Source organism: Xiphophorus maculatus, chromosome 13, assembly GCF_002775205.1.
Source record: "Xiphophorus maculatus strain JP 163 A chromosome 13, X_maculatus-5.0-male, whole genome shotgun sequence".
Taxonomy (NCBI): Eukaryota; Metazoa; Chordata; class Actinopteri; order Cyprinodontiformes; family Poeciliidae; genus Xiphophorus; species Xiphophorus maculatus.
In genome coordinates, this window is record NC_036455.1 from 4,054,279 (window position 1) to 4,074,475 (window position 20,197).

The 20,197-nt window shown below is 37.6% G+C and overlaps 1 protein-coding gene across 3 annotated transcripts in view; it reads right to left on the minus strand.

Annotated features, from left to right (window-relative positions):
- Nucleotides 1-1,573: 1,573 nt before the first annotated feature.
- The window catches only part of LOC102225339 (neuronal acetylcholine receptor subunit alpha-7-like), a 37,136-nt gene continuing 18,512 nt past the window's right edge, over nt 1,574-20,197 (minus strand). For all 3 annotated transcript variants that reach the window (XM_023344881.1, XM_023344880.1, XM_023344879.1), the window contains 5 exons: nt 19,048-19,215; nt 18,770-18,964; nt 11,742-11,828; nt 9,570-9,679; nt 1,574-6,560 (listed from right to left, as the gene is read on the minus strand). In XM_023344881.1, coding sequence (XP_023200649.1) covers nt 5,838-6,560; nt 9,570-9,679; nt 11,742-11,828; nt 18,770-18,964; nt 19,048-19,215 — 1,283 coding nt within the window. In that variant the 3' untranslated portion in view covers nt 1,574-5,837. The remainder of the gene's footprint in view (nt 6,561-9,569; nt 9,680-11,741; nt 11,829-18,769; nt 18,965-19,047; nt 19,216-20,197) is intronic.

Consider the following 20,197-nt stretch of genomic DNA (forward strand, 5'->3'; position numbering starts at 1 on the left):
TGCAGCGACCTTTAATTTGATGCCGGTGACTGAGTTATACTTGTCTGGGCGCACATCTCCGCTGCCACCGTCCTCCCATAAATCTGATGAATTACCCAGGATGCCACTCTTTCCTCTATTAACCCTCCCTTCCTCTTCTGCCCTTCCCCAGTATTTCCCCCCCACCTCTTTTCCTTCCTGAACTAGCGATCAATTAAGATCCTGTCCAGCTCCCACCGACACATAAGCACTTCCTGTCCTTCTCTTTTCCCCTCACTGTTATTTTTCTCCTCTTTTTGGGTGTCAGGATAGTCACAAGGCAGGAATATAAGCACTGGAGACGTAGGAAAAAGAGAGAATATTTTATTTTCTCTGTACAGATGTGAGTGTCAGCATGTGCTCAAAGGAGAGTAACCTTTAACAAACCCTCAGGCAGGAAGTTTACTTTCTCCCTGCTTGTGGAATTGAGTTAGAAGAAGAAGAGACAGAAAAGTCAGCAGAAGAAGAGAGGCACTCTTCACTTTGAAGTGAGACGGAGACAGGAATGTAGCTAACGTAGTTGGCTTAATCCATCCATATTGTCCGTGAGATTGGGTAGAGAAGTTCAGATCTTTCTTTCAGCAGCGATGCAAGTTACCGATTAATTATTAATTTAAAGTTGATTAATCAACTAACAATTAATTGATAAGCGGCCATTTTCTTTACAACCTGAGTTTTCTCTTGTATCAAGAGGGCTGAATATCTTTCCATAACATGAAGGGCTAAATTTGCTGAATTAAAAGAAAACATTATTAGATACTGACTGAATAAACTTTCTCACATTAATAAACTCAGACATATTTATAAAATGTAACAAAACAGGAACATCTAAGTTGCTAAACAGGAAAATAAAAGATAAAAAGAATATAATACGTGAAATACTTAATCCCCCATGTACTTTTGTGAAGTGCCGCCTGTCACTGCTCTAGATTGAAGGAAAGTTAAAACTTCACTCCATAAAGTGCATTAACTCACCAGCCCTCAAAATCGACCGCGCTTCTTCCAATCCTTACAATTTTTCTGCGTTATTCGGCCCGTTTTTCTGTCATTTCACCTGTTCCTTCATAGAAGATTTAATCATTTTCGAATGAGAAGTTGCTCTCCTACGCAGCTAGGCTGAATGAGCGCTATTAAGGTGAAACTTAAGGCGCTTGTTGATTGTTTATAGTTTCAAAACAGACCCGCATAAAGAGTGATATAACGGAAACCTTTTGGACCATTTCTCTTTCCCGTTCTGCTGTAGCTCCGCCATCTTTAATCCTGTAACAACGGCTCCGGTTAAGGATTACCATGCGCCCTCTGCTGGATGGCGTCCAAACTGCTACACTTTTAAGTCAATAATTCCCCAAAATATATTTAAAAATACTGCTATTTTATTTATAAGTAAAGTAAAATAGCAGTGTAACAGGACACTTTAATTTTTAATATGGAAAAATTTTTTTGTTCCACTGGCAGATTATTTCACTAGAACGTTTTCATCAATGTTAAGGAATTATTGACTTAAAACTAGTTCCTTTTTGTTGCTTGTAGCTTGTAAGTTAGTTGTGTCCTATTTGAAGTGTACTGTACTAAGATATTTGGACTAGACCAAAAATACTTGGTAAGATTATTGTGTTTTTGTAGTGCAGAAGTTCATTTCAGCCACTTTAATCTGGGATGAAATTAGGTTACACTTGGAATGGTTGTTGGACCATGAATGGACCGATAAATTGAGAGTTTCCTTCACTTTGACAGGTTGAAGCATAACTAATAATACTGCAGACTTGGCAGCTATATCCTTGGTATCTTGTCATGGACAAGACACCAAGATACACGATCTCACTCACGAGCTTGGCTTTGATCTGGGAACACGTATTTAGAAATACAATCTCCAGATAACCTTTCAAAGTCTCACAAAATGCTTCAGGGGGACATGATTGTATCCAGGGATGGGTGATATGGACAAAGTTTCATCAGGATATTTGGTAGTACTATTGGGATAACGATAAACATGACAATACTATTTATTTTTTGCAATAAAAAAAATCCTGAAAACACACCGCTCTTATAAATCATAGCCATTTGTAATACATGTCTTCAGGACATAAGTCACAAATAAGTATGATATGCATTACTAAACTGCACACAGTATTTGCATTTACTCATATTTTCACTTGTATTCTTATTTATTGATCTCATTGGTGGAGAAAATGGTAAAAAATATAAATTACGACAATATGAACAGCTTTGGGGGAGTTGAAACATCATTAATTGAAATTTATTGTGAAAAAAAGAACTAAAACTTTTTATAAGAAATTTAGCACGATAAAGAAAAAGCAATACGATAAATGCCCCACAACTACTTGTAGCTTTTCTCCAGGTTCACAAAATGAATGTAGATTTAACTCGAAACTCCGAATATTCCTTCAACAACTCCTCAATCGTCTGGAGAAACCTTTTCTGCAACTTCTAGCTTAAGCGTTCCCAGGAAAACTACAAAAATATTCATGGTTTACTTAAATAAATCAAAGTGGCAATAAATGTGGATATATATCGCTATATCCTATGAAAACCCCAAACAGCAAATCTATCCAACACCAATAAACACAGCCCGTGAGGCTAAGAGCTGAGATTTATTTTCCTCCTGTCATAACATGATTAGAAGCTCATTAATAAGCCACACATTGCACTGGTCATGTTTTCCTATTAGGATGAATGGAGGCGCTCCTGTTTTATTCCCAATCAGTCCCACATACATCATCCAGCTGCTGTAAAAACTCTCCAGAGCTTCAGATGTAAATTAATCTGCAGCTGAAACGTTGAGGGACGTTTGCTGATACTGCAATACGCAGCATTTCTGTTCACTATTTAATGAAATCAAACTGGATTTGTTGATGTAACAAAAATATTTCTCATAATGCCAATCTCTAATTTTAAAAGTTTTTCTTGTTTTGCTTTGTTTGCTTCTTCTATAACAATTAGATTTTGTATCTTTGCTGGCAGTTTGAAGGTAGTTTATTTAGTGACTGGTACACTTTGGGAATAAAATAGAAAAGAAATACAGGTCAGTTGTTTACTTCGTCTGAGATTGTTGTTTTATTTTAAGCTGAATCTCTTTTTTCTTATTGGAAACTGATATTCAGTACGGTAATCCTTAACATTAAAATCAAGTTAGTTTTTTGTGACACATCAACCCGAAGATATACAGTCCTTATAAAACAAGAAGAAAAAACTCATTCCTCTTAATAAAAAAATCACTTGATTAGTTGCCACGACTGAAACCAGGAGTAATAGCTGCTGCCCATTAACCTGAGAGGCATTAAGGAAATTATTAACGTTGTGAAATATTTAGGACAGCTGCCAATTTTCCCAGGAGGAGATAAACCAAAAAGCTTCATCACAAACTCTTCAGGCCTCAGCTAGCAAATTACATAATAACAGTACAAGCCAAGAGAAAAGCCTCTTCTTTATAAAAACATTGGTAGCATGACTTTGTGAACAAGACTACAGAAACAAGGTTGTTTTGACAGATGAGACCAAACAGGATAGCAGTAGTGATCCTAAACACAGCAGCAAATCTCCCCCAGAATGAGTGAGAAAGAAAAGAGTTATGGTGCTGCAGCGGACGAGCCAAAATCCAGACCTGGAGCTGATTGAAATGCTGCGCTGAGGCCTTGAGGGAGAAACAAATGTCTGCAAATCTTAATGTACTGAAGCAACTTTGTCGTGAAGAGAGGGTCAAAATTCCTCCACTACGATGTCAGAGACTGAAATAGAGCAGAAAATAGATTGTTTGTGATTTTGAATTTTCTTAAAACAATAACCTAGAGTTTGTTGAAGTTAGATTTTAATGTTTTTAGAACTAGATAAAAAACAATAGGCAGATAGAAAAAAATGACGAGTAAATTTATGCCAGAAAACTTTTGAGATTAATGTCGTAAGTTTTCTAGAAAAACGTGGAATTTTCTCAATGATTCCTAGAATATTTCCAACTTTTCACGGTCAGAAATGTCCAAGTTTTATATAAGAGAATTTCTGAGATTTGTATTTTTAATGAATTTAAGACACTTTAAAGCCTTAATTTTAGCTACATGAATTTAAGACTTTTTAAAGTCTGTTTAGTTGCTTTGGTACCATAATAAATGAAAGACTAACCAACATTTTGACATGTAATGACAGCACTTGGAAACATCTAATGCTTCAATTGTTGATTTTAATTTTTTTGCTGCCTTGTTGGTGAAATGTGCTGTACAAATACAATTTGATTGATTGATTGATTAAAGATGTTTTGGTCCTACAAAGTACTGACACATAGGTCTGATAACAAATCCAAAACTAGGGTCTCACTGAAATTCCTCTGAGTTTAAGGTTGTACCTGGATAAAATGTGAAGTTCAAGATCTATGAATACCTTTACAAGCCACTGTAGTATGAATAAAAACTAGGATGAGACTGTCTAATAAATACAAATTGTATTTAATATTTCTGAATTAAGCCCAGCTAAAATGATGTTTTTATTCAAATTGCCAGCAGAGAGACTTGCTATATTTTGTTGAAAATCCCTGTATGAAGGCTGTGGTGTTGATTTGCGCTCTTAATTTCATGAAAATATATTGAAATTAAAACTGTCAAGAAGCAGTAAACCAGTCAGAGGAAATTAACAGGACCCTGCTCCTCCACATTCAATGATTTCATCCTCTTCCTTCTGCCTCTGGTGTCCTTTTAGAGCCCTGACCTCCTGCCTGAGTTATTAAACCTTTAATATGAAATCCAATGAGTTTCGTTGGTCCGTTATGACCTGCCAGATGCAGTTAGGTAACCGGTGCATGAATTTTCATCGGTCTCCACAGTGGCGCAGCGACGGGCCGCTGCCCTGGAACGAGCGGCTAATTCCAGTTTCCGGGTCGGGACGAGCGCCGCACACAGAGAGAGCCGCTGAGGAGCGTTCTGATTGGCAATCGTCTCACAGAGATAAGGTCTTGGAGATTCAAAGTGGCTCAAAAGCAGAGATGGGAGTTCATCTTTGAGAAGCTTGTTAGTCTGAAGGATTATCCAAAGCCTTTCAATTTGACTGTCATTAGCCGAAAAGTGATTGAATAATAGATGAGTTCCTGTGCGATGCGACGCTCTTGATCTTCGGTCATCTTTTGTGCATCTGAGCATCAAGCAGCTTCTCAAAACTCTGCCTGTCTCAGGTTCCCAGAGGGACAGTGTCTGTCCTTCACGTCTGCTCTTTGTTTTGTGTCCTTGTAAAAGCCTCTTCTTCTCACATCACTTTGAGTGATGCAGTATTTTCTCCACCTGTGGGACTAAGAGGCTGTTTCCCCTATCTGAGGAAATGAAACAGTCACATATCCGTCTCTTTTATCTGTCGCTGCCTATCTGTCTGTCTCTTCTTCCTCTTTTATGCCAACAGTCTTCCCTGACATCAGACCGTCATTACCTCAGGTTGCATTGGCGTCCTTGTCAGACTCGTATTTCCCTTTAATTTTAAACAAAAGTCCTCTTCAAATCGGCCTCAAAAACCAATTTCACCTTGTCAAGAATCTGATAAAGCACCCTGCACTCTAATTTCATTTAAACTTCACCTTGTATTCCCTTCATCATCTGTTTTCTTCTTTTTGGGTTACAAAACAGAATGTATTGCAAAGAAAACCATTAGTTTCTTTCCATTCCCCCAGATCCTTGCAATCACAAATCACAGCGCATACAGTTTGCTGGATATCGTGTTTCCTTGGATCAGATCCCGTTCCGTTCTGCATCCCATACTTAATTTTCTCCAAAATGTTCCTTTCCATGTGTGTGTGTGTTTTTTTTTTCTTCCTGTTTACCCCTACCCCCTCAAACAAAATCCTTAGAAACAGCTTCCACAAAGTTTGGAGCCGACATGAGGATGGAGATGGTGCAGATGATGTTGAAGACGCTAAACGCCACCAGGCACAGGCGATCAATCACAGCGCCTGCAAATTTCCACTGGTCAGCCATGCTCTCGGTCTCGTCCTGCTCTCTGAAACGGTCTGCCATGTAGCGCACCTCCTCCAGGATGGCCTGCAGCTGCGGGTCGCCCATCACAGATGTTGAGCACCCTCCTGGTCCCCCTCCAAAACCTCCGCCACTAGAGACAGTGCTGGGACACCCCACTGTGTCCATGTTGGGAGTTGGAGGCGGAGGGGAGCTGCAGAACTGCGACGGCAGGTGAGGAGGCGGACTTCCTGCCACCCGTGGAGGTCCTACAGAGATGTTATTCCTCTGGACGGGCTCCGACAGAACCGAAGAGTCCTCGATGCTCGGGAAGCCCATGTAGAGAAGGTTCCCGTTGTTGTTGGCGCTGGTTTGCAGGTGAGGGTGTCCCGCGTGGAGCGGCCCCGTCTGGAGAGGCGTCAGGTTCTGCGGGTGCAGCGGGTGGAGGGTCGGGTCGGGAGGGTTGGGAATGCTGCCGCTCTGTGATCCTGAGGAGCAGCGGCGTAGGTGTGGGGCGCAGGGCGGTCGCTCCGGATCGTCGTTCTCCCCTGGCCGCTTCATCCTCAGGAACCAGGCGACCCACTGCAGCAAAACGAGACGCACCTGCAGGAGAAAAAAGAAACACTGAGATACAACTACCCTTACAAAACTACTCATCCTCCTGAAAAAATATAATCAACGTGATCTATTATGCTTTCTTGAACAAGTTAGGATGAGTCTTTGGATTATAAAAAACATGTTTATAAAATTTTTTGGCACGAAATCATTCTTGGATAATCAGGTTTCAGTCTGCTTAGTTCTGCAGACTTCTTGTTATTTAAAATCCAAATAACATTGAGTTGCTGGCCACGCCCCCTGCTCAATGTTTACACTCGCATGGAAAAATGGCTGCAAACAGATGTACAATTATACAAACATACATCTTTCAAAAACTGAAAGATGTATGTATGAGCCTCCTGCACAAACAACAAGAATGCAGCGAGTTGTTCTGAATGGTAAGTCAACAAAACACTTGTCTCTTCTAGCCGCCATTAAGCAGCAATAAAACCAACTGACCAAATGTGCTGGAGCTCCGCTTGGGTAACGGGACTAGGCTTAACTGGGGTTGTTAAACGACGGCGCAGCGCCTATTGATTGTGACTGAACATTTGGGAGGTTCTAGTCAAAACATACCTTAAGATTTGTTCAACTATTAATTAAATTAAAGGGAGTGAATAAAAAATGTACGGCAGATTTTTATTCATACTGCATTACTTTGTGTTTTCCTAGCAAATAAAATGCAAAATGTGGTCTTTGTAAGGATTGGGTTTTTCTATGTATTTATTTAGGTTTCTGTGTTCTGTTGAGTCTCTGTGTTGTTCTGTCAACCCCTTGATTGTTTACACCTGTCCCTTGTCTCCCTTGATTGTCTCCCTGTGTATTTAATCCCACCTGTGTTCTCTGCTCCTTGTCAGATCCTCGTCTCATGTCTGTCTGCCGTCTGCCGTCAGTTGTCATATGATTTACCAGTTGCTACCAGATTCAGAGCTTCTGCCACTGCTCATCTGTGATGCCTGGATTATTGTTTTTATCATTAAACATCATCACTACTGTCCGCCGCTTCATCCTCACCACCTATAACTACCACATCATGATAGTCTTAACAGGAAAAATGTGAACATTTTCAAAGACAATCAGTACTTTTGAAGAAGTGACTGTAATATCAATTAATAAGGTATTATAAATATACTAAAATCATTTATCCTTGATGCTCTCAGAGCTCCAACGAAGCTGTTCTAAAAGCCTGTTTGGTTTCAGGTGCCGACTGTTTCCAGCGTTGTGGTTTGTTTCATTCTGCAGCAGTTTTGTCTCGGTTTCAAGTGTTGGTCCATAAGAATGCCCGAGGCAAAAAAGAAAAAGAAAAAAGATTTTTTTTTCTGTATGCCTTTGCTAGATTATCAACAGAGACTCTCAGTTACTTTCAAATGTAGCCTTACATTCAAACTGTGGACTCACTGAGATAGAAGACTGTGTGATTACCGTTTTATTGCCCTTATTAGCTTGCAGAGCAGTGTTTCAGTGAGCTACAGCATTAGATAAAAACAGCACAAATTGGTTCAGATTTAAAACTTCTGTTCCACTCATCCTCTCCAACCTTTTATGAAGAAAAAAAAAAAGCCTAAGCCTTTGGTTCCTGAAAGGTCAGAGTGACCCAGCAGCATCCAGATGGGAGTCTGGCTGCTAAATGAGAGCTAATGTCCAAGTGACTGCTCAATTAGTGTCTGCAGAACATCTTTGAAAGTCAACTGATGTTGTTTTTGTGCAGCACTCTAATTATGAACTGTCCTAATCTGAAGCTCATCAATTAGTTTGCTAATTGGGCATCGCATTGTCAACACAGGCCATTCATCAACTGAACGTCCTTGCAATATGTCAATGCATAAAGCACCTGCTTGCACAAGCAGTCCGCAAACTTGTCCACATATCAATAATTGAAGGTTCTTCTTTTTGCAGGTTTAGCAGAAAAAAGTAAATCCATGCTTTTAAATATGCCTGAATTTTACACTACCCATCCACATTTCAATTTCTACTATAAATTATCCATGTCAGAACAAACTTTCTTCATAAAGGCATTTTATTTTTTTCAGCATTGAGCAGAAGGTAAGAAAAATAGAAGTATGGAGTGAGTCAAACCGAGTACACCCACATATCCAGAGTGCTTTGAAAAGCACTCCTGTTGTAGTCTGCGGTGAGGCATTTGATGAACACGCTACTGAAGACTGCCACTGCTGGATGAGTCACTGCCGACGAAGTCAGCGAATAAAAAGAGAAACTGGCATCGCAGCACACGGTGCGCTAACAAACGGATAAAGCGAAAGCGAAACTGAGCTGGACAGAAAACTAGAATAACAAAAGTAAGATTACTATAACAGCAAGGCTGAAAAGAGACAACATGATGAAAATACAGCTCTGGAAAAAATTAAGAGACAACTGAAAATGATCAGTTTCTCTGATTTTACTTTTTATAGGTATATCAGGGTTTCCCCAAATGTATTATAAGCCTGGAGGGCCACCAGGCTTTATTTGTGCCCCCACCAGGCTTAGCAATGCTTATTCATCTAAGTCTTTTTAAAATGTTTGCATTTTTTAAGACTTTATAGTTGGTGCTTGGGTGTGTAATTATCAAGTGATATTTTCAAATTTCATGTCAACTATAAATATTTTTAACTCAAAAACACGACAGGCTGCCGGATGAATGACTGCCCTAGCGCCCACCAACCGGGCTTAACAAGTTTTCTGGGGGAAACCTTGAATATGTTTGAGTAAAATGAACATTTTTCTTTTATTCTAGGAACTACTGACAACATGTCGCCGAAATTCCAAGCAAAAATTTTGTATATATTTGCAGAAAATGAGAAATGGTCAAAATAACTAAAAAGATGCAGTGCTTTCAGACGTCAAGTAATGCAAAGTAAACAAGTTAATATTCATTTAGAAACAATAATACTAGTGTTTTAACTCAAGAAGAGCTCAGAAATCAATATTTGGTGGAGTAACCAGGAGGTTTTCAATAGGGTTCAGTGCAGTGGTTTCTTCATTTTTTCCAGAACTGTGCGTTGTAAAGTGTCTTACCCATTTCGGCATGTGCCCTCCATTTGGATCGTGGTGATGATACTGTAAAACCACAACTGTGGCAATGACTGACATCCCAACGATGATCATTATGCTGGCAAAATACTGGCCTGAGGAGGAGGAGAAAGCAGTGAAATAATTCATTTTCAATTCAGAGCAGCAGGAAAAACATCTACAAGGTTAACATCTCAGTCATTCGCCTTCATGTTACTGCAGTTTTCTGTAAAGTTTATTTCTCTCCAAGCAATGTGAGGTCAACGATTGAATACTTAAAACATATTCACATTCTCAAGAGGAGAATCAATTCAAAATAAAACATTTTGTCAAGGTAACTGAGGTTTGATGGCATCGTTACGGCCCTGCTCACTCATTCTGTTCATGTCAGCAAAATCAAACAGATTAAGATGAGAGCAGTTTGTCTTTATACAAGAAAAATGCTGAGAACAGCACTCTGAGGATTTTTCTGTAGCTTTTAAAAACACAAGGTGTTGTGTCTTCAGGGCGAGATTTGCATCTGTTTCTGGCTGAAGTTTTTCCTCTCTTTAATTTTCTGCACTGTGGCCACAATAAATTTAGCCTCTTAAATTTCAGGGTGAGCAGGTGGCTTGTGTAAATTCAGCTCTTTTTTTTTTTTTAGGTTATATTTCTTAGCGCTGCTTCCTGGTAGCGGTATGGTATGACAGCATAAAATGTCCTTACAGTAGCATATCGGTGTGATAAATAAGCTTTCTGTTGTAAACCTGACTAGCTGCAAATGACTGTGTTGCTCAACTGGACAATGGGTTTGCTAGAAATGACCAGAACACACCAATATTAGTTTACTGGTTTAAAGGAGAGGCGATTTTGTGGGAAAAGACATGAAACCAAAAAGCGACTTGGCATGAATTTGTACCTTACGATAAAGCAAAACAGGAAGAAGAGAGAGAAGATTAAATGGATTTCACTGGGAGAGAGATAATGTACTGAATTGATTTGCTTTATTTAAATTACATTTGAATGTAATTAAGGGTTAGACTGATTGAATGTGACTCTAAGCTGATTGTACAGTGCTGCAGTGAACTTTGGATGGGAAAAGTTTGAACATATTGAAACAAAAATGAGTGAAATCTTGAGAAGAGATGACAGAATGATAAATGGGATGAAAATTGTGGGATGCAGGGCAGTGTGGACTTAAAGTTTAATAAGAATTATTTATTACTTCCTTTTTAGGTAAGTGTATGACACAAACACAAATACTGCTCTTGAAAAACACCCATTTGTAATGAGCTTCTTCACCTAAAGTCACACAAATACGTGTTATTTGCATCACATTAATCATATTTTCAAATGTATTCATATTTATTGATGCTTTGTTTGAAAAAAACAGTTAAGAAAATAGTAAAGCTAACAATCCCAACATTATGAACAGTTTTAAACATCATTAATTGGAATTTTTTAGGACCATAATAAATCTAAATTGTTATAAGAAATTTCTCACGATAAATAAGAAACGATACAATAAATATCCAGCCCTACGGGTGAATAAGAACACTGAAAAAACACAAAATTTGAAATATTTTTGGTCTAGTTTCTAGTGCAAATATCTGAACTTGAAAAAAAAAAAAAAAAAAAACTTTCCAGTAAGATATAGAAGATTGTGTTAAGTGAATAATTCCTTAATATTAATTTTTAAATACTGGCTCTATTGTCACTTATATCGAGACATTCTCACCAGTGGAACTAGTACTTTTCTTTTCATTTTTACATTTTTAAATTAGAGGGATAAAATGGTTAAATAAAGATTGATGATGAGGATGGTACACAGAGAGGAAGTAGAAGGATGGAGAAGGCTGATGTAACGAGGCAAGGATGATGAATTGGATGAAATTACTTCACAAAATGAAATAAAAAAGATGAAAACGACACAGGATGAAAACGTGGGACAGAAAAGCTTCATAAAGAGAGACAACACTCATGATGAACAGGATGAGAAAGAGGATGGAGATTCTCTTTTAGTATAAAAAAAGGTTTTCTGTCTTTTTCTTTCAGTCTGCCAAACCACACAAGCCTGGAAAGAGATACCAACTCCCATTTATGGATTTTTAAATGTTGATTTAGTGGAATGTTTTGACTAGACGTCATGAATATTTTATTTGAATTTACATAAAAATAGAAAACATGGTCTCCACGTACCTATGAGCGGGACAGAGTCCGACGTGGCGGGCATTATCTCAGCCACCAGCAGCATGAAAACAGTGAGCGATAGCAGAACGGTGATACCTGCAGACACACACACACAGATTGTCTCCGAGGCTTTAGCTACGTTTTGTTAGGCAGTCGATACTGTGGTTAGATTTTCCTGTGTGTTCAGTGTTTTGATAAACGGTTAAGGCTCATGATGGGATCTGGTCGATTTATGTAAATTACTCTCTAAAGCCCCGACACTGAATCACCCCCAACCCGGACGCTCTGCATCTCCACAGCCAAAACAGCAGAAAAAACTCATCTCACACTGCTGGGAAACACACCTTATGCTCTTTATTTATCCACCTCCACATCATTTATGGTCCAGATTTAATTTAAGCAGTGCTTTGCTGGCATAACTGTCTCCAATCTGAGCATTCAATTAAACCCCAGAGGTTAGAGGTGAAATATGAGTGCTTTAAGGCTGTTAGGTGAAATAAAAACGCTTCCTTTATGCTTAATTTTCTCCTGTTAAAAGGAGACTCCTTTAACCCTGAGCGCCCAGTCCTGATGTCGCTTCACCATCAGCAGTGACCAGAGTTCAGTCTGTCACGGTTACAAATTTTCCAGGTGGATAAATTGTCCCAAAAGTTATTGAGATAAACGATAATGTTGCTGTTTAGAGACCATCTTGCATTATTAATGACACATTAATGCAATAACACATTTTTTAAAGATCGATAAACTTTAAATTCTAATGAACATTTAAGACTGGAAGTGGAAAACATTTCAAATATCCACAATAAATAAACAAATACAAGAAATAAAATGGACTATGACGTCTCTGTAAACAAGATTGTTCTTAAAGTTTTGTCTGGTGAGACAAAAGCACCAAACTGAAACTTTTGTCATCCAGTTTTTGTTAAAAATAAAGAGAGAAAAGATAAAAATGATAAATAATGCAAATGATTGAGCTTGATTCAATTTAACATGCGAATAATTGATTTATTGCTTATTTGCTTACCAAAAAATACAACAAATGTAATGAAGTAGGAGTAAAAAAGTATTTGGTAAAAGGTTCAAATTAAGCACAGAGTAACTCATTAAAGCAGCAATAATTTAATATTTAAAAATGACGTCATAAGATGGATCAAAATATAACATTATGTGGAAATGGCATTTTAAAGATAAAAATTAAAATAAGTCATAAATAAAAACACAGTAACAAAATAAGATCAAAAAAGATTTTTTTTCCAAATCAGTTTCTTTCAATTATTAACTTATTAAACTTTAACAAAAACTGCAGGTTTGTGTCTCTGTGTGGTGAATTTTTGGTTAAAACATGTTTGTTTTTCATACTAATGGGTAGAAAATCCAGAAAGTTTACTCAAGTAAGAGTAGCGATACTTCATAATAAAATTACTCAAGTAAAAGTAAAAACTACACTGTAGTAGAAATACTCCCAAAAGAATATATATTTTTTAAAGTTACTTAAGTAAATGTAACAGCGTAAATGTACTCAACTCTGGAAGTGACAGTCTTGTATTTTCCTTGAAGTCAGTGCGTGCGCCTTTCCCCAGAATCAATTCACTAGCCTTAATTACATCAATAGGTTAATTGGCCGCATGTGTGAGGCTTTTTTCTCCCTCCTTTGGAGAAATGCTGTATAATCCATCGTGTATTGAGGTTGAGGAAATGTTTTGACAAAGCTGCCGTGGCTTCCCTCCCAGTTTCCTCCCACTCAGACTGGAGGCAAACAGTATTTTTAAAAATATATTATCATCCATTCAGATTACAGAGTGAGAGGACGGCGAGCCACGAGTGAAAATAAGGCTGCTGCTCGCAGATTTTCAGAGGTTTCCTTTAAGGGGACCTGACAGTTCAAGTAGCTTTTAGGTAAATTCAGCGAAACACAAAATGAGCCAATTAGTATTGAGAGAACCACAAAGGAGTGGCTGAGAACTGAGAGTGTCTGACATGTGCTTTCTTAAAAGGCTGAAGCTTTCTTACACGCCATTATTTCTGCTCTTTAAAATCAAGATAATAGTCTCGAGTCTTTAATGCTCAGACGGCATGACTGTCAGCTCCTAAAAGAGGGTGATAGTGAAATTAAAATTTAATTTTGTAGCACTTCTTCTTTTCTTTTCATCCTATTACAGTCAGTCTCGCCAGTCCTTCGTTTCTTCCTTCGTCTGTCCTCCATCACCTTTTTCTAATTCTTCTCTCGACTTTTTTTTTTGCCTTCTTCCCACACCAGCCGCTCTCTCTGTTTGTAGTTATCCAGTAATCCCTCTACTCTCTCATCTTCTCCCCTCCCAGTTTGCCTCCTTTGTGCCTCATGATAATCTCCTGAGCCTCTCCTGTGCCTTCGCTCTGCGATATTTCACAATGTTTCACTTTAAAAGACGGCCTATTTTCAGTCTGAAGGTAGTGAAGTCAGAGATTTGATCTGTTTATAGGACTTTCCTCTCAGATGAAACAGATTGTGCTGAAGTTGCACTGCTTCAGTTTTTACTTTTGTCTGTCGTGGCTCAACATTTTGTATTTCTGGACCAGCACTGATTAAACCATCAAAGTATGAGATACAATTGGGGCAACAAAATACTGTGTAGAAGTTTTAACTAAGGGACTTATGACTTTTTAAAGGGAACTGAATCTTCAGGATCTTTTCACTTTAAAGAGTCATTAAAAAGATAGTGGTTTGAACATTTACTTTTTCAAAGAAGAAACCAATTTATACCCAATACAGTTTTTAAAATTCACAAAAATGTAGAATTATCTGTACTACGTACAAATACCACAGTATGTTCTTGCAGAAAAAGAATAGCTAAGTATTCTCATAAAATACAACATTTTAAAATATAGATGTCAAACCTATGTTATTCTTTAAGACAAGTTTTGTGTGCATTAGTAACATTTTAGGGTTATTTGTGATTTAGAAGGATAAGAAAAGAAAAAATTGACTTGACGTGAACAGGTCTTCAGGATGGCTAAAAAGACACATTTTTGAAAAGTAATTTTTTCAAAGAACAAGCCCTTTTATCTTTAATAAAGTTTTTGAAATTCACAAAAATGTCAATTTATCTGTACTAGGTAAAATGTATATTTATTCAAATACAACCACCAATTTAGAAGCATAAGGGAAGAAACCAATTCGACTGGAGCCGCTGTAGCAGAAACAAAAATCCTCTTCTGCGCCATGAAATATAGAAAATATCAACCCATTTCTATCAATTGTATTAATCTTAAATGAAATGAAAATAACAATAGTTTTGATGTGTGTGCCAAACATTATAAGGAAGCTAAGTTGTAAAAAACAAAGAGCAGCTCTCGCTTACTGAAACTCAAATTCTACCATTCACGACAAAAGAATCAAATCGTTCGAGAATGACACGTCAATATTTATAACCCGCACAAACACCAAAAAAACTAGAGAATTACAAGAAATACTAGTTAATACATATAAATATATAGGTTGTTCGGTGGTTATTGCCATAAATAGCGAATAAAGGTCAACAACATGGCAGCAAGAATGAATTTCGGTAGGTTGACATGTTGCAGACGATTCGCTGAAGAGACACAGATCGAACCTTGAAGCAGGCAGGCTGCAGCAGTAGAGGACAACACAGCGTGTCCCTCCTGTCAGCTGAGACAAGGAGGCTACAGTTCCCATCGTTTCACCAACACTGGGCTGGAAAAGTGGTGCTATGTCTCATGAGTCTCAATGTCCAAGAATCCTGGACAAATGAAAACATGGAACTCCTTCCTTCATCTTAAAAGTAAATGTAACCAATACCAGAGATTTTTTAAAAAAGCCTTTCTTAATTAAGAGCTATAATTGTACATTTATGAGTCAATATGCTATGATACTAACGCTATGAATAAATGTGTGGACCCGAGGAAGAGCAGGCATTGTCACGGCGACGGCTAATGGGAACCCAAATAAACAAAAAAATAAAAATGTCAGCTGAGACATTCAGAAAGTAGGATGAGAAGTTGGAGAAAGCAACATGAGAACATTATACCACCTGCTGCTGCTGCTGATATAATGATGTGAGGATAGTTACCTGGCTTACTTTGGGCTCCAGTTAATAAACAAGCTCTGTTTAAATTTCACAGCCTGCCTTAACATTGTCAAAAAATAATTATTGGAATAATCGTGATTAATCGACTACTGAAATAATCGTCAACTAATTTAATAATTCATTAATCGTTAACTTTAGTATACAGACTCAAAAATATGCCATTTTCTGAAAGGATATGCATTTTAGGCAATAAAATGTTTCTTTTCTCTTTAAAGCAAAAATGTTAATTATTATCCTTCTTCCAACATGATTATGGTTTATATCAAAGCATTAAAATCATCTCAAACTATTGAACATAACAATATATTAGCTGTAGTCTAATGGGCGCCACAGGCAGCAGGTAACAATCCAGCAGAACAATTTCAGGAAGTGGAAAAACGACAGACTTACATCACGGATGTGCAGCCAACAAATCTGCTGAAATTACATGATGAGGAATATCACTGATAAATCTTTGCCATGAGGAAATAAGAAAGCTCTGAGTGCAAAAAGGTGTTCAACCAAGCACAATCAAAGCAAACCTAATAAAGTGGCCAGAAAGCTTATGTTTCTCTCTGTAACACTTTATTTAAGGGGTGTGCATACGACTGATGTGACAATTTTATAAACATAACACCTGTTCTGAACGTGAAAGACTCTTCATGAATGTTTGACTGTTGTTATGAAGTGATATTTGGTAAATAATGACACATTTAATGCAAAGTTGTACTAAAAGTTACATTAGAAGTCTGTTAAAATGGTCAACTTTGCATTATTTGGTGAATAATGACACTTTTAATACAAAGTTTCACTAAAACTTTCATTAAAAGTCCATTAAAGTGTCAATTTTGCATTAACATTACTGAATGACACTTCATGACAACAGTCATAACCATTCATAAAAACTCCTTCATGTTAATAACAGCTGTTATATCATGTTCATGGTAGCATTACGTCAGTCTTATGCACAGCCATTCAAATAAAGTACTACCTTTCGCTCTTAAGTGTATTTTTCAGATTTTTTTAAATGCCCTTCATTCTAAATAAAAACCTATCCAGAAATTGGGCTTTGATAAATACAGATGAGGGGGGAAAAAAACTAATAAAAATACTTAAAACAGAAAATGTATTTGGAAACATAAGCATAACAGTTGCTTCTAATGCCAGGAGTCGGTGTTAGATTTGCAAATTTGCCAACATAAAATGGTGGATTCCTAAAAACAGCAAAAAAAAAAAAAAAGAAAACTGAACAATTTTCTAAAGTAGTTCCCTGAAATAAACATCTTTGACAGCAGCGTAGCAGCTCCAAGTGGAAAAACAACATTATTCTGGCAACTTTACAACTACCTGGATTCTTCACAAACTCATGAAATAAATGTTGGGTAAATCAGAATGTTTTTGACGTTATGACCCGAGGGAAAAAGGTTATATTCACAAACATTAAAACTTTATTCAAGTCAGAGATTTAGAGATACTTTTCTGCTGCAGAATCGAGTCGTGGAAATCATACAAGAAGAATGAGTTTCACCATAACTTCTTCACTTTATTTTTTGCGGTGCTGATTATTTTTGATGACCTCAAGATTTTGTTCACAGAAACATCCAGCTGCTTTTGTAGAATAAATTATGCAGGTATTCTGCTGCAAACACATCACATTAATTACAGATGGTTTTTGATCTCACTAATTTTTTTTTTTTTAATTATTTTTTGTGGACAAGGTTTTCTGTTTTGTTTTGGAGATGTTAATTTAATAATCAACTTGAGCAAAGAGACAAGGCTGACAGGATGCAGCAATCTAATCAGAACGAGTCTCGGCACGTCAGACAAAATCAAAACTTTTGCTTGTCTTGTGCTTATTATGAACAACTCACAAAGCTGTCTTTAACCAGATATGGCAGAAAGATGTCTGGAAAAAAAACATATTTTCACGCCTGCTGGTCGTTCTGAGTCTTCACTGGATTAATTTTCTGATAACTTTAGAAACAGCGTAATAGGAGTGAACCAAAATTACATAAAATATTCTAACATGTCGTCAACTTGACATCTTAAACTCCAAAATAGACAAACATTTTACAAGACAACTCTGCCTTTAACAAAAGCAGCATTTTTCCAGGAATATAATCGGTTTTCTCTTCATGGGAAGCTAACCTAGCCCGTCTTTTAGCTATTACTCAAATCTAACGATCTTCTAATTCTCTTAATGATTCTCTTAGCAGCTTCATTCCTCCCGGTGGAGCTGTTCAGAAATAATGGGTTATTATTAAATAATTTATTTAAAAACATGTACATGAAGTGAATCAAACGTCTGAACACATATATAATTGTACTAAACTTTAGCCGTGGCACTGATATGCATAGATAGTTATGACAAAGATGTCTTAATCAATTAAAATCAAAACCTGCTGGTATGGCATTCATTAAAAGAAAAGGTTACTCTACAATCTTTCCCAAATAGAATTGTCTGTGATTAGTTCTTTTTACTAAAATGTTTGATTTTTGAGCTACAACAAAGTTTAAACAAGCGAGTTTCTTGATTTTTCAGGGGTTTTTTTCCCCAGAACTAGAAGAAAACCAGTAATTGGTACTGGCTAATAAAAGCCTAATGAGTGAACCTCTCACTTAAATCTTCGTCAAGATAAATGGTTGAAAAATTTAAATAAAATGATTGCTGCAATGTTAAGGCCCCTTTATCCAAATGGGTAAAGACCTGGTTTGTATTTCATGAACTCTAGTTGGAAAGGTTTTCAGGAATGATGGGTTATTATTAAATAATTTATTTAAAAACATGTACATGAAGTGAATCAAATGTCTGAACACAAACATAATTGTGCTACATTTTAGCCGTGATGCTAAAATGTGCATTTTTTTTGTTACTTTGCGTTTGATTTTGATGTGTTGCCTCTTTGTTTGCACCTTCCTGAAGTTGGAGTAAAACCAAGCAGCTTCACCGTCCGCCCGCTCTGATCCACTCACCCAGTGAAATCTTCTCTCCTGAGTCGGCTGGCAGCACGAAGATCAGCAGGGTCATGGAGGAAAGCAGCACGCAAGGGATGAGCAGGTTCAGGGCGTAGTAGAGCGTCCGCCTCCGGATTGTGATCACGAACGTCACGTCTGGGTACGGCTCCTTGCAGCAGTCGTAGAAAACCTCATTTCTGGTGCCAGGAACACCTAAAGGAATGCAATCAGAGAAACTTACTCCAATTATTCATGAGTAAAGGTTTTTTCGGATGTTTTTTTTTTTTTCTTCTTACCAATTAAGTCCCACTCTCCGTTGGGCATGTATCCTGAGATGTCAGCATCGGTCATCTGGAGGTCCAGCAGCCAGCCGTCATACGTCCAGGAGCCAAACTTTAACTCGCATTTTTGGATGTCGAATGGGAACCAGCGGACGTCCACATTGCACGTGCTCATAAAGATTCCTGCAGAGACAGACGAAGACGCATTTGAGGATCAGACGAGCTCTGCAGCCCGGCCAATAGCAGAAGTGCAAAGAGTTAACAGTTTGAAACTTAGAAAGAAGCCTGAAGAAAAGAAAGCTGACTAGATAACAAACTGCCTCCCATCAAAGGCATGTCTGTGTCTTTTCTCTGCTTGTCAGATTCTCTCTTCTCCGCTCTGCCGGCACACAGCTGTTAGCTGAGCATCAACAGAATACAAACATTCACAGCACCGCTGAAAAAATTAGATTACAGTCACTGCCTTAATGAGATTGCCCCCTTTTACCGTGCAAAATAAATGTCCTCACACATATGCATCAGCACGGCGCCCTTCCCAGGGTGTTATCCCTGGGAATCACAATGATCCACACAGCGGTTTTCTGGCAAAATGAAGGTCTTAATGTACTTAAAAGACAAAATTAATCAGGCCTGTTAAGACATTCACACACACACACAAACAAAATGTCATGGAAGCCTTGCAGCTAACAGAGAAGTTCATTGTGAGCCTGTCGACATGCAAATCAGTTCCCAGAAGAAGTTAGCAGGCTGACTTCTAATTTGAGAGCATGTAGAGGTTAATCTCTCATTTATAGTATGAAATTATTTTCATGCACTTTTTGCTCTGGAAAAATGGGTTCTTACACTTGCTTCATGGGGGTGAAATTGTTTTTAGTAATCACATTATTGGGAACCAGAAGGGAAAAAAAGATAAGAAATTGTTATTATTCAATTTCCTTGCAAGTATTAGAAGATGTAGTAGCGGTAGGTATTTTTGTATTCCCACCATGGTCCCTGATTAAGAAGTAATTCCTTCATTTATTACCACTTTATTATTTTTTATATTATTAGTAGTAGTAGTAGTAGTAATAATAATACAATGCAGGATGAAAAAGTCTATGGCTGCAGATTTCTGCCGACTTTCCAGCACTTAGACCAGGCATGTCCAAAGTCCGGCCCGAGGGCC